The 15,099-nt window shown below is 46.4% G+C and overlaps 1 protein-coding gene across 1 annotated transcript in view; it reads left to right on the top strand.

Annotated features, from left to right (window-relative positions):
* Window positions 1-804: 804 nt before the first annotated feature.
* Window positions 805-15,099, top strand: part of LOC123346103 (E3 ubiquitin-protein ligase TRIM39-like) — a 701,805-nt gene continuing 687,510 nt past the window's right edge. The window contains exons 1-5 of the mRNA XM_044983325.1: window positions 805-1,237; window positions 5,692-5,787; window positions 6,360-6,590; window positions 7,386-7,408; window positions 8,115-8,230. Coding sequence (XP_044839260.1) covers window positions 821-1,237; window positions 5,692-5,787; window positions 6,360-6,590; window positions 7,386-7,408; window positions 8,115-8,230 — 883 coding nt within the window. The 5' untranslated portion in view covers window positions 805-820. The remainder of the gene's footprint in view (window positions 1,238-5,691; window positions 5,788-6,359; window positions 6,591-7,385; window positions 7,409-8,114; window positions 8,231-15,099) is intronic.

The following is a 15,099-nucleotide window of genomic DNA, read 5'->3' as shown; positions in this document are numbered from 1 at the left end:
AAGGATTAGACTTTATCAGTAGATGTCTCTAAAGGCTGATTCCACTGGACGCACACAAACTGATAAAAAATATTTCCATTGATAATAAGTGAAATTTACAAATAGGCACAGTAAGAAAAATGCTGCTTGAGAACTTACTAGAGTTTGAGATAAGGAGATTGACCAAATATATTTTGAGAGATGATGTTGACAATTTGTGTTTTAACAGTTATAAAGTGTTAATGTTTTGAATCTCCACATTTACTGTCATTAAATAATTATTGTCTGATTAAAATATTGTCTGACCCTCCCCCCACAATTTCCCACAACTGTGAACATTTAAATTGATCAAAATTGGCAACTGTGAAAGTTTAACTAGACAAACTACTTATCGAGATTAATCTTATATTAAATCAAATGAATTCTGCCAAGCCTAAATATCACTCCTTAGACACACAGTTCTGTCAGCTCATCAGGACAGGCGCATGCTGATGTCCATGTGAAGCTCAAGTGACCCTCCAAAACAGTCCAGGGGGCTGATTGCAGGATCAGAGCCTTATTGCTACATTTTACACAAAAGCTTATGCCCAAATAAATTTATTAGTCTCTAAGGTGCCACAAGAACTCCTCGGTTATTTTTGCTGATACAGACTAACACGGCTGCTACTCTGAAACCTGTCACCGGGTTGGAATGTTACCAGCGATCTGGCTCCAGCTCAGCAAACAGCCTGAGTCAGTTCCAGGAAGGGAAACACCCAGCAGCTGCTGCAGGCGGGGCCAGGGGCATATTTCTGAGCTCAGGAAAGTGAAACTAACCCTGTGACACTGCCCAAAGGGACCCATGGCCACTGAGAGCCCCTTGGAAAGTCTCCAGGAGGAAGCTACATGCTCCATCTGTCTGGAGTATTTTAAGGACCCTGTGATTATAGAGTGTGGGCACAATTTCTGCCGAGCCTGCATCACCCAGTGCTGGGAGGGATCCGATACAGCCGCCTCCTGCCCTCAGTGCAGAAAAACTGTGCAACAGAGAAACCTCAGGCCCAACAGACAGCTGGCAAACATGGTAGAAATAGCCAAACGGCTAAATTTACAGGCAGCAAAGGGAGCAGGAGGACAGAGGGTGTGTGGGGAACACCAGGAGACTCTGAAACTGTTCTGTGAAGAGGATCAAACTTCGATCTGTCTGGTTTGCCATCTGTCCCGGGCTCACAGAGATCACACGGTGGTCCCCTTAGAGGAGGCTGCCCAGGAGTACAAGGTAGGGAATTGCTGTCAAGTTTAATGGACAATAACTTTGTATTTTAATTGCAGGTTAATTTAGCTGAAAGTTGCATGTCACAGGTGTAACGCATCATTCGGCTCTGTAAAGCCTTCATGGTATGGGAGATGCCATAACAAAAGTAATGATCTGGCAGTGTGGCAAATAAGGGAAAACTTAAATCTTTAAAGATAACTGAAGCGGGAAACTTTTCTCTGAGGTCCTGAACCCTTTTCAAACCCAGCTTCCACTTGTGAAATGAGGGAACTTTTTAGCAATGGAAGGTGCTAAGAATCAGTGAGATTTACATCAGAAGAGCTGCAGGTGGGCCTGTGTGACAGTGCTGCCTTCAGACTAGAGAAGGGGAAGTTACAAACGGTTTTTGCTCTTACTGATTTGTATCTTAGAACGTATTATTAGTACCTGTATTTGCCTCACAGTAGCCCTTACAGACCCCAGATGAGATCTGGGCTCTGCACAAAACACAGCGAGGGACAATGCCTGTGCTGAGCAGTTTACAGTCAAGATGGACAAGACAAACAAAGGGTGGGAAGGGAAACTGAGGCACAAAGCAGGGCAGTGAGTTACCCAGGGTTATGCAGCATGTCAGTGGCTGAGCTCAGCAGAGAAACCAGCTTTCGCTTGTCCCAGTCCAGGGCCCTAACCACTGGGCCACGCTGCCAACTCAGCAACAACTCTCCCATGAAGAAGTTTGTCCATTAGGAGGGAGATTCCTTGATTAGGTCGCAGGCCCAGCAGGGAGAGGAGGTTTCTCACTGGGATCCTGAACTCCTGTGCTGCTCCATGCGGGGTTACGTGGGCAAGGACCAGCCACAGTGGCTCCATCAGTCCCAAATGAAGCGTTTTGTAATATCCCAGAATGCACTGCTTCCGGGATCTTTACTAGGGAATGGGACAGTGGGGGACCTACCCAGGGGGCATTGCCACTGAAAGGGGTTAGGACAACACTGGGGCAAACCCCAACCGTCCTTTATACCACCCTGCATGTCTAATTCAGGTGGCCACAGATCCATCCCCAAAAGACAGGACTTCCCCACACCTGCCTACTTGGGCATGCCCCCGTCTTTCTCAGCGTGCCCCCACCTGCATCACTTTGCATAGAGGTGCCCCCGCCTCCCGCCAATGGTGTCCTCCTGCGTCCTCAGTCACCTCCTAGGGCCGGATTTCCCATGGGGCATCGTCATTCTAGGGGCACCTAAAAATTCTAAGGGTACGTCTACACTACGGGATTATTCCGAATTTACATAAACCGGTTTAACAAAACAGATTGTATAAAATCGAGTGTGCGCGGCCACACTAAACACATTAAATCGGTGGTGTGCGTCCACGGTCCGAGGCTAGCATCGATTTCTGGAGCATTGCACTGTGGGTAGCTATTCCGTAGCTATCCCATAGTTCCCGCAGCCTCCCCCGCCCCTTTGAATTTCCAGGTTGAGATCCCAGTGCCTGATACGGCAAAAATAATTGTCGCGGGTGGTTCTGGGTAAATGTCGTGAGTCACTCCTTCCGCTGGGAAAGCAACGGCAGACAAGCATTTCATGCCTTTTTTCCCTGGATTGCCCTGGAAGATGCCATAGCATGGCAATCATGGAGCCTGTTTCGCCTTTTGTGACTGTCACCATATGTGTACTAGATGCCGCTCACAGAGGCGATTCAGCAGCGCTACACAGCAGCATGCTTTTTCTTTTGCATGATAGCAGAGATGGTTATCAGCCATATTGTACCATCTACCATACCATAAATTGGTAATAAGATGATCGTGGCTACCAGTCCTTTTGCACTGTTCCATTTGCTGCTGTCATAAGTGCCCCTGGCTGCTCTTAGCCAGGGGTGCAAAAGCCAAATTTGGGAATGACTTCCTGAGTCAATCCCTCCTTTTTGGTATCTAAAAATAGAATCAGTCCTGCCTAGAATATGGGCAAGTGTACTAGAGAACCACTGTATCAGAGAACCAGAGAGCACAGCTGCTCTGTGTCAGATCCTGCATAGATTATGACCTGTATGCTATTCACAGGGGGTGCTCCTGCAACAACCCCACCTGTTCATTCCATTTTTCCCCAGCCTTCCTGGGCTACCATAGCATTGTCCCCCCACTTGTGTGATGAAGTAATAAAGAATGCAGGAATAAGACACAGCGACTTGTTAGTGAGATATGAGTGGAAGGAAGCCTCCAGCTGCAGTGATAGTCCAGGCAGGACATTAAGGAGTGTGGATGAAGGAGCCCATCATCTCTCTGCTAGTCCAGGGGCAATCGAATCTTTTATTTACAATGAAGGGTGGGGGCTGATGAAGCTCAGCCCCCTGTTGCTATGATGATGATGGTTATCAGCCATATTGTACCATCTACCAGGAAAAATTAGGGCCAGGTGCCCTTGATTGACCTGACAGATGCTAGTCAGCATGGTTACCAGTCCTTTTGCACTGCCCCATGTGCCAATAGGCTGATGATGACAATGGGTATCAGTCTTATTATACCATCAGCCACCCATGGCGAGGAGGGGGAGCAAGGATGTTGGTGTTGAGTGCTGCACCATCGCGTCTATCTGCACCATTCAGTAAAGATAGGGTGACATGTAAAAGAGTCAAGAGAGGATTGTTTTCCCTTTCACTTCTGGGGGTGGGTGGGGGGGTGCGTAAATTGCCTAGCTATGCCCTGACCCACCGCGGACACTGTTTTTGACCCTAGAAGCATTTGGAGCTCAGCCAAGAATGCAAATGCTTTTCAGAGACTGCAGGAACTGTGGGATAGCTTGAGTCCTCCAGTCCATGAGCGTCCATTTGATTCTTTGGCTTTCCGTTACGCTTGTCACACAGCAGTGCGCTGAGTCCCTGCTATGGCATCTGTCTGGAGATATTTAAAAAATGATTTTGAGCGCTGATAGAACAGATTTGCCTGCCCTTACAGCAATCACGTCCGCATCGTCCATGCGGGAGCTCTTTCTTTATTTTGATTTTTAACTGCATCACCACCCGTGCTGATCGGAGCTCCACGCTGGGCAAACAGGAAATATTCAAAAGTTCGCGGGGCTTTTCCTGTCTACCTGGCCACTGCATCCGAGTTCAGATTGCTGTCCAGAGCGGTCAGTGGTGCACTGTGGGATACCGCCCGGAGGCCAATACCGTTGATCTGCGGCCACACTAACCACAATCCGATATGGTAATACCGATATTAGCGCTACTCCTCTCGTTAGGGAGGAGTACAGAAACCGGTTTAAAGAGCCCTTTATACCGATATAAAGGGCCTCTTAGTGTGGACGGGTGTGGTGTTAAATCGGTTTTACGCTCCTAAAACCGGTTTAAACGCGTAGTGTAGACCAGGCTTAAATGTCCTGCTCCTGGGTCCTGGCAGAGGGTGGGGCCAGCTAAGCGGGAGACAGCACCATGCAACCCTACTGGAGTGCTCCTCGCTCAGCCCAGTGGTGGACACAGTCACCTTCCAGCAGGGCTGGTGAGTGCGCCCAGGGGGCAGGGTGTGGGAGAGGGGGTCTCTGGGAGCGTTCGTGGAGGGGCTCTGGGCAGTGAGGGGGTCTGTGCGTGGAAGGGCGCTGGATGGCAGGGCACCTAAACATTAAATGTGGTGGTGCCCCTGATGCCCATGGCAAACAGGAGCTCCAAGCCACTGTGAACAGAGAGGGCACCCAACAGCTCCTGGCTGTTCTCAGGTGGCAGGGTGACCTCGCGGCTCTGCTCTGCCACCGGGCTGTGGGGGCCCCTGCGGCTCTAAGTCCCTGCGGGTGATGTGGGGGAGAAGATTGGAGCTGGAGCCCCCACAGCTGCCCAGCCACCAGGGGCAGTGGGGGGACACCGCATCACGGCGCACAAGATGCAAATCCGGCCTGGTCTCCTCCTCCCCCCTCGTTTTTCCTGGACAAGGCCATGTCCAGTGCTGAGTCCCTACCGGACAGGGACAGTGCTCCGCAAAACTGGGACTGCGGCAGCTTCCAACCAGACAAATGGCCTCCCGACATCCTGTGGCGTTTGCCTTGGTACTTAGCCCAGTTCGGTCCAACCAGTGCAGTACCAGGGACTTCAGGGATGAAATTCCAGCCTGTATTTAAACCCTGGTGGCTTCTGGGATTTGTATCACTTTCTTCGATAAACCTTTTCAAACACAGGTTTATTGATTCGCCCCCATGTGACTCCAGTGTCCTGTTATGCTCTGTACCACTAATGAATTCACAAATACCAGCAAATCTTGGTTATAATTGAGATCTCTGTCTAATTACTAAAAAGACTGAACTGGAATTGATAATTGATGTCTGAATATGACACGCTCCCAGTCTCTATTAATGAGGTTTCATCTCCTTGGTGGTTCTGATGTCACAAAGCGATTAGAACCACAGTCATCTTGGGTTTTCGGTGGAAAAACACCCACTTCCAAGCACCGCTCAACTATTCAGATGAAACCTCCCAAATCATTTTTGTTTCTTCAGGAAAGAATCCAGGCCCATTTAAAGACTCTGAGGGAAGAGAGAGAAAAGCTGCTGGGATTGAAAGCGACTGGAGAGGCAAAAAGCCAGGAGTATCTGGTAGGTGCCTGTTGTTGTTAACCTGAAGGGACTGGCAGTGGGAGGTCTGTTTGGAGGAAGATTTCTCTGTAGCCTCGGTGAACGTGGGCTTGTGTGTGTCTCCATGATCATGGATTGCTGGGTTAGATCTATGTGTAGACAAGCCCCAAGCTTCCATTTCAGTGGATGAGTTAATGTCTAGCCCTTGTGGCTTTCACAAAAATCCTCCCCAAGTGAACTGAATGTCCCCGTGAAGTGCTGTCCGCTGTGTCTGGTCTTTTTGTTAAATGTTTGTTTCTCTTTTCTCCCCTGGCATCTCTGTCAGTGCAGTGCTGAGTCCTGCCTCCTGCTGCTCTGGGTGTGAATTTCCAGAGACCATAAATAACAGAAGATGCTGACCATGACTGACAGAGAAACATCCCTTTCAGAGGGATACAGGGGCCAAAGGGGACGGTGTGAGAGAATCCCCTGCCTAGTACAGACAGGGTAGAGTCAAACATCAGAAATCTTTGGATTTTCAAGCTCAGCTCTCCATGAAAAGGCCCCAGACTCCATCCATGTCTCTGACCAGCCCTTGCCCTATTTTCTTACAGAAACAAACACAAACCGAGAGGCAGAAGATTGTGTCTGAATTTCAGCGACTGCGGCAGTTCCTGGAGGAACAAGAGCGACTCCTGCTGGCCCAGCTGGAGAAGCTGGATGAGGAGATTGTGAGGATCCAGAATGAAAATGTCAGTAAACTCTCCGAGCAGATTTCCCATCTGAGTGAGCTGATCAGTGAGATGGAGGGGAAGTGTCACTTGCTGGCTTCTGAATTTCTGCAGGTGAGACTGAATGGGATAGCTCAGTGGTTTGAGCATTGGCTTACTAAACCCAGGGTTGTGAGCTCAATCCCAGGGGCCACTTAGTGATCTAGGGCAAAATCAGTACTTGGTCCTGCTAGTGAAGGCAGGTGGCTGGACTTGATGACCTTTCGGGGTCCCTTCCAGCTCTATGAGATAGGAATATCTCCATATATATAAAGAAACAGAGGTGGGTGCTCCAGGGCAGCCAGCTTCCTCTGCTCAGTGCTGGCTGCCCTGCTGATCAACTCCTTCCTCCTCCCTGCTGTGATCAGCTGTTCCGCTGTGTGAAGGAGAGGCTGTGGGGAAGGAGCAGGGAGGGATTGTGCTCAGGAGAGGAGGTGGGGCAGAGGCAGGGTGGTGGTAGAGTGGGAGCAGGAAGAGTTGGGCTGGGGGGTGGCACTGGGGGAAGGTTTGGAGTAGGAGGGGGGCATGGGTTGAACATCCCCAGGGACAATTGGAAACTGGTACCTGTCATTAGAAACATGCCAGACCCACACACAGGGAAGGGAGGGCTCCTGAATCCTAAGCACTGGAGTCCAGCAGTCGGAGACCCTGGTGTAAACTTGGTGTGTGCATTGCTGACAGGTGAATAACTACTATTCTTTGCAAAGTCACAGACACAGAGATATGAGAGATGGAAAAGCCCCATCAGCTCAAGGAATCCATGGCCCTGGGGCCAGGGCAGGGCCTCACTTCCCCATATTTGCAAAATCCCTTCCCTGGAATCACGTGTGTGTCAGACTGGACTGAAATTCTTTTGTTTCTCTCTCGTAGGATATTAAAAGCACCTTGAGCAGGTTCGTGTCTCTCTCTCACTACCACTCACACTTCACAACGCTGGGAAAGGGCTTGGTGGTGATGTTAGCACTGCATCTCCCCAGGGCTCTACAGCAAAATGTGTGGGGAAGGTCACATGTTGGATACAAATCTCTCTGATCAACTTCATCCTGAGGTTCTCACTCTGGGATTCTCCATTCAGTGGGAAGGTCTGACCTCAAGTATTTCCTAGAGATGTCACGTCCCTGGGGGACTGGCTGCCTCAGGATTGTAGGGATGGAATATGGGCCTGTCACTGCTGGGGCACAGGTCCCTATTCAGCCCAGGGCAGCAGTGGTCAAGACTCTTCTCCACCTGAAGGCTGTTTGGAGACCTGTGTGGAATGAGCTGGGGAGGGGGGAGTTGATGTTTCAGTCTAGTTCCTAGTGGACAGATTTCTACACTTCGCCTGGGAAGCTCCTCTCCCTGAGAGCATGGAGGCCAAGGATTTAATTGGCCATGGAGACTCATTTCCCCTTTTGTCACCAGAGCTGGTCTCTCGAGGCCAGAGCTGAATAATAATAATGGGACCTTTTGGGGGGAAGGTTTCACTGTCACGGCCTTGCACTGAGACTGGGAGAAGTAGAGGAATTCTAATTCCAGATCCATGAGAACAGAGATTCACTAGCAAGAATTTATAATGAGTCAATAAATGAAATATAACCATGTGGAATTGTTTCTCTCTAGGTCTGCGAAGGGGAAGTTCCAGCAGCCAGAGGAGATTTCTCCTAAGTTAGAATTAAGACTCAGTGATTTCTCCCAGAAAACTGTTGCTCTCATGGAGACTCTGAGGAATTTCAAAGGTACTGAGAAGGGACCTAGGAGGGGAAATTGGGATGTGCCGCTGAGACTGTGGGAATAGAATGGGTCTAGCCAATTGGTTGATAATTAGATGATGGATCTATTTAATTGTTGAGTGAGAATGCTACATACTTGGGGTCCAAGACACTCCAGTTGATTAATTCAAACCTTTATTTGTACCACAAACATGCCTTGCCATTGCAATTACTATTAAAGTAAAAAATTACAGACATATTGAAAGAAGCAATGGCCAGTTACCTTCTTCTGCGGCATAGGTGGGTCACAGGGAATTTCCTGTGAAGTTCAGATTCCTCTTTACAGATCCAAATTATATATTTATTAGATTTTTCAATCATCTTGGACTGGTATAAATATTAAATATCTTATATAACTCATACAATAAACATTCATGAACTTTTTAATTGGCAGGGCTTTTGCTATACAAGCTATTTTCATGTTATTGTTCTCTTTTGTGATTGGTTTATTGCCACTGATTAAGTATTGGGCACTTTGATCCTGTTCTCGGCATAGGGGTTTTGGACTTTGCTAATTGCTCCTGCCCTGTACGTTTTGGGTGTCTGTTGTCCTTAAGCACATCGTGTGGTCAAAACGTCTTTGTCCCACAGAGCAACTGATGGACACATCACTTAATAACAACGTCCTTAAGGCAACATTTCCCTTATGTCCAGCAAACTGCTCACCAGGCCAAAGTTGAGTAGTCGGTACAAACACACAATCTCGGTCTGTCCAAATTGCTGCATAGGAAATTACCCTTGTACCAATTCTCAGTACTTAACTTAATAACTAGTGGAAAGCAGACAAATGGAGCAGAGGTAGCAGGGGCCCAGGCATCAGGACTTTTCACATGAATTCATGATTTACCAAAGGTCACAACATTCAGTCCCAAATACCCCAAAATGGCCTAATTGGGGGCACCTGGGTTTCTCTCTCCCCACTAGAGAGCTGCAGGGCAGGTGCGCCACAGCCATGTAGCCTCCACAGCTGGAGGTGGAGTCAGTGGAGCTGCAGATGCCCAACCCCTCTGAGAATCAGGCCCCAGGGGCCTAAAGCTCAGAACCCAAAATCTAGACCCTAAATGAAAAGCCATTTGTTAGAGCTGGATCCAGCCCATCACTGGGCTCTGGTCCCATAAGGCAGCTAGTCTGGTCCAAATGGGCTGGAGGGAAGGAGAAATCCCCTCCCCCATGGTGAGGGATCCCTCCAGTACAGGAGCCTCTTATGCCTCCTCCCCAGCAGCTGCAGGCACAAGGCATGTTCCTGAGAGGGCTGGGAGTGGAGTGGGGTTGGTGAGGGCGGGTGGAAGAGGGAGAGGGGTGGATGACAGACAGAGGGAGGTGGGCCATGTAAATCTGGGCCTCTGACACTCTGCACGGTGGGCAAGACACACGGGGCCATTGTCACAGGGATGTAGCTCTGGCTTCAGAACTTCCTCAGCCTGTGCCAAGGTGTTGCCTGATTTGGGGAGGGTTAGTAGGGACAGTGGAATTTATCCACTTAATTTAGTTTTATTTAATAATTAATTTTCTAATTAATTAAGAGTGTTAGTAATAATTAATAGATATTAATAATATGGATATGGCTCGCCAATATGTGTGATCAGAAGATAAAAGTTCGTCTTGAATCAGGCTTCACAGAATTTAATACAAGGAGATTGGGGTATAACAGGAATTAGGACTGAGACAAAGTGTAGTCAAACAAGACCTTTTATTTAAAACCAATAAAACAAGAAGTAAATGTAAAATGTTAAAAGCAGTTTGATTACAAAGTTACAAAATATCACAGTTCTTTAAGAGATATGATATGATATCTAATGCACTTTGCAGCAAATAGTACTAGAGTGAATTTCACACCTCTGCTAGAGGAAGTATAGTTATAAAGAAACTGGTTATGAATTAAACCCTTCTTAGCATAGATGCTTTAGAGGTGAAGTAGAAATTAAGAATTATTTCATACTTACAGCTGTGAAAGGACAGAACACTACGACTTATCATTAGTTGACAGCTTTCGTAGGTGTAGGCAGGGTGAGGCGATGAGAATAGAAGGATGGGTGTATCGCCTGCCCTAATGGTGGATTATCACACCTTTTATAGGGAGAAATCCTTCCTCTTATGCCCAAATTTGTCTTTCCCCATGGAAAGGTGAGGGTACCTGTTTTCATAGGCTGACCTTTGTGTGCGTACTAATGACAACTATCTACGTATCTTGTGGTAGACTTGTTGTATTTTGTGGGCAGAAATACCCTACTTTTGCACCTAACTAGGTGAAAGGTTAGCAGATATTCAGAAAGTCCCTAGACAATTTGCGTAGGTTTGTTTCCTATTATCACTTTTCTGAGTAAGGGTCTTAAAGGTTGCTTTCAGCATCACAGAGGAAATAGGCCAGGATGTCTGGTCTAGAAGTTTCTAGGTATCTTGCGTTTACAGCTATTGCAAATTCTATTAATCTATGCAGCCTACACACTTTTATCAAAAAGACATTTTATACAGACCAACAGATTAATCCTCAGGGCTACACGCCCCCCTTTGACGGGGTGGTTTACATAAAGAAACCCCGTCACCTAGGACTTAACATCTGTGGGGCCCTTTTTAGTTTCATACCTGGGCAAATTTTGGTAGGTATCAGGAATGGGCACCATGTATATATATTCATCTTTATCCCCAGATGGTGCTCGTCTGTACATTTGTTTAGGTGATTGTTTGGGTGTCTGTCTAGGTCTCTGCCTAGTTTTTGGCTTGGGTTTGTTGCGTTTATACAGCATATAACCTAACATAAGGAAATTAATCACAATCCCAATTCCTTGGATAATTATCCATACTTCTAATCCGAATTTTTCTTTAGAAGTTGTTGCAGGCTCATTCCCTTCATTCATTAATTGGGTAATAACTTGTTGGGCTTCATCCATATTATTAGTAATTTGAATGAGGTGAGTCTCTTTACGAGTCATTAAGGACTTCAGTTGCAACCCTAATGGTGGAATATAAGCCAGAAAAGTAGGTGTACTTTGAATAGTTAAATTCTGGTAATCAGGGTTAGACTGAATAATGGTAATGTTCTCAAAAATAGGAATAGGGGAAATAACTTGATTTCCTATTACCGTGGGCTGCTTTGGGGTAAAACAGAAATTTGGCTCTGTGACAGGACACTCCAAGGGACCATACTGGTACCTCTTTTGGTTGGTAACCACGCAAAATTGGTTCCTTCCAGCATAGGTCACCCTCTCCATCGGGGTCTTCCATGTGGTCAGCCTCACCAGGCATGACGATGATGAATTCTGTGCTTTCTCTCCCTGCAGTCCACACAAAACAGTGTCTGTTTCAAACACATTATACCTACAGATATACTGGGGTCCCTTTTCAGAACAACAGGCCATCTGTGGTACCTTCCAAGTCTGAGTTGGAGTGTGATAGACTACCAGGGGAGGTGCATTAACGCGTTCCCTGTAGATGTCATCTTCGAGGTGACCTATAGAATGGATAGCAGCCAATTGCCTGTACACATCTCTGTCTGGGTCAAACACTGGTAACGAGACCATGAATGAGACATACAAAGACCGTGCCATCATACAATCTTTTGTAAGAGAACAACTGTCTCGGTTGGGGTGAGGTGTCACAGATCCTATCTCTCTCATAGCACCCACTGACAAATGCTGGCATGCATCCAAACAAGTGGATCTTTCCTTTTCCAGCTTCTGAAAACATTTAGGACAATACCAACTCATTAGTTGTTCATCCTTAATTAAGTCAGGGACTTCTCCTAATTTTAAGGATCGTAATGCATTAGTAATTGTGCTTACAACATATTCCCCATATGCAGAACATATAATTTCTTTCCCCAAATGCTGATCTCTTTTCTGATCATTGTTTAAAGCAATTAACTTTAAAAGCAATTAACACATCTTTTTCCAACCACTAGAGGGTAGTGCAGTTACTTCTACTAATTGATATTCAAAAGTAACATCCTCCCCCCGAATTCCCTTAACCTGTTGAATCGGGTTGTTGACCAGTTCTGGATTAAGTATAATAGTCCGTTCCTTTTTTGTTGGTATGTTCTGTTGCTTGGGCTCAGACAACTGAGTACGATCCGGTCGTCTGGTTTCCTGGGGTTGCAATATTTCGGTTTCAGACTTAAGATTTTGGCATAGTCCTACCCTTAGAGCAACAATAAGGGTGTAATAAGTCAAAAATGTCAATGTCAATTTCATGGTTGCAAACTGCTGGGCTCCAATTGTTGCGATTTCGTCTGATCACTTAAGTCCTGAGGAGGAAGTTGCTCCTGCGACCTGGACGATCGATACAGCTTTAACTGGTTAGCATGATAAATCTTGTCTCTATTATGCTTTCCTCCTGTTATTCTGATCTTATATACTGCTGAACTGAGTTTATCAATGATTTGGAAAGGTCCAATCCATCGATTACACAACCCATGTTCTGGTGACTTATATGACAATAACATTACTTGATCTCCTACTTCCCAAGTATTCTCTCTCTGGTTTTTGTCAAAGTAAGCCTTTGCCTTACGTCTGGATTTTCCCAATTTAGCAGCTACCTGCAAGTGAATGTGATTTAAATGTTTTTGCAGATTTTGCAGGTAGGTATCCATTTTTATTCCCTCTAATTGAGTGCCACTAGCTTGCCAAATTAAATGTTCTGGTAATCTCATTGTTCGGCCTGTCATCACTTCAAAAGGTGTTTTATCAGTAGATGCAGCCGGTGTCGCCCTCAATGCCATTAAAATTAAAGGCATGAGGGTGTCCCAGTTACGTCCATTGGCATCAACCAGTTTCCTCAACATCACTTTTATAGTCCGATTGGTTCGTTCCACCATCCCAGATGACTGTGGTCTGTATGGGATGTGTAGTCTCTGCGGGACTCCCATCAATTTAAGACAATCCCTAAAGAACTGTCCTGTAAAATGTGATCCCTGGTCTGATTCTACCTTTGCAGGGATCCCCCAGCGAGAGAAGACTTGTTCTACCAAGACCTTGGCAGTGGCTTTTGCAGTATTGGCCTTAAGAGGAAATGCCTCTATCCACTTTGAGAAAGGATCGATAATCACCAATAAATATTGGTTACCTCTTTGGGTCCTTGGCAAAGGACCTACAAAGTCAATCTGCAAAGCCATCCACGGACCTTCATACACCTGGGATCTTAGTGGCGCATTTCTTTTGGATGGAGTAGGATTAGCTTGGGCACATGCCAGACAATTTTCACAATATTGTTGCACATCCATCCTAAGAAGTGGCCACCACCCTACAGATGCAAGACGCTGGACAGTTTTGTCCACTCCCTGATTTCCTCCTGTAGGAGTGTCATGGACCATGTACATCATTTCCCTCCGTAGGTGAGCTGGAACTACCCACACAGGGAAAGGACCTCCTATATACATGAGAACTCCATCTACGACTTGTAACTGCTGTTCATGTCGTTTATACAAAGGGTCTATTGTTAGTGATCCCTCTTTGTCTAATTTGGAAAGCTCTAGAATTACTTTTATTATGTCCTTATCCAATTTTTGCATGTCTTTTAGATCTGGTATTTTAGGTTGTACCAATTTAGTTGATATGACCTGGTTTAGGCGTCTGTAATCTATTGTGAGACGCCACGAACCATCCGGTTTCTTAACAGGCCAAATAGGTGAATTTGCAGTGGAAGTACATTTTCGTAGTACTCCCTGTGTCAGCAAGGACGTAATAGTCTTTTCTATGTATGGATTTGCTTGTTCTGGGTAAGGATACTGTTTTTGGGCTGAAATTTCTCCTCCTTCCACAACAATAGTGACGGCCATGCATCCACAGTCATGTTTGTGTTTAGCAAAGGCATCTGCATGTTTGTACAGTAATGCCTGTAACTCAGGTTGGTCTGCATGTTTAGCCACTATTTTGTCCAAATCATACCCTTCAGGTTCAAAGTCCTCCACTGGAGATACCATGCCACACTCAGGTATGACTACTGGAGAGTCATCCTTTTCCTGTTCTACTGAAAGACACAATAATTGGTTACACAAATCAAGAACACATCCCTGTTTGTATAAGAAATCAGTTCCCAATAAGGAATTCTTTGGGTCTGCTAACTTCATTAATGCAAAAGTATGATTCTTTCTTAGGTGACCTATTTGTACTTCAAGGGGTGTAGAAAGTGTGGTAGTAACCTGATTACTTGCAAAGGTTGCAAGTGTCTTGGTACATCCTGATGATAGAGGAGAGGATCTAGGATCCTCGACATGGAGAATACTGATTGCTGCTCCAGTATCTATAATGAGATTCCTATCTAGTCCCTCTATCACTGCAGATATTGTGGGTCTTCCACTTGTATCTCTGCCTAACGGGGTTATGACTACACTCGGGGTTGTTTGTAGTCATGCAGCATATGCTGTCAGATAATCAAGGGATTCCTCCTCTATCTCCTCAGAGGCAGCCAATTCTGGAGGAGTGGCTGTCCACTGGGGAAAAGGGGATGGATCGACGGAGGCCACTGGACGGTTCAAGGTTGCTGAGCCTTGGCCTTCCATCATCATCAGCTCATTCACACGGGCATGAAGTTCTCGGATAGCCCGTCGTTGAGCCTCAAGCGTCTGTTGCACTGTTTTAAACATTTTCACAACTGAGTCCTCAGTTTTGTGCAAAGGCGGTGATTTGGGTCTCTGCAGACGTGAACTGTTCTGTGCAGCATCTGAAAAGAAAGGAACACGATCCCGGGCTCCTGCATAGGATCCAAACGCATAACCCTGTCGAGGGGCCTGGCCACTCGAAGGTCCAGGGTTATTACGTGGGTTAGGGTCATTTTGCCAACGTTGATACTTAGGGAATTTAGGAACTCCTCGTCCTAATCCTGGCTGAGGTTGAGGTCCCTCA

Source organism: Mauremys mutica, chromosome 12, assembly GCF_020497125.1.
Source record: "Mauremys mutica isolate MM-2020 ecotype Southern chromosome 12, ASM2049712v1, whole genome shotgun sequence".
Taxonomy (NCBI): domain Eukaryota; kingdom Metazoa; phylum Chordata; order Testudines; family Geoemydidae; genus Mauremys; species Mauremys mutica.
The sequence above is the reverse complement of the archived record's forward strand: the minus strand, read 5'-3'. Positions and strand labels throughout refer to the sequence as shown.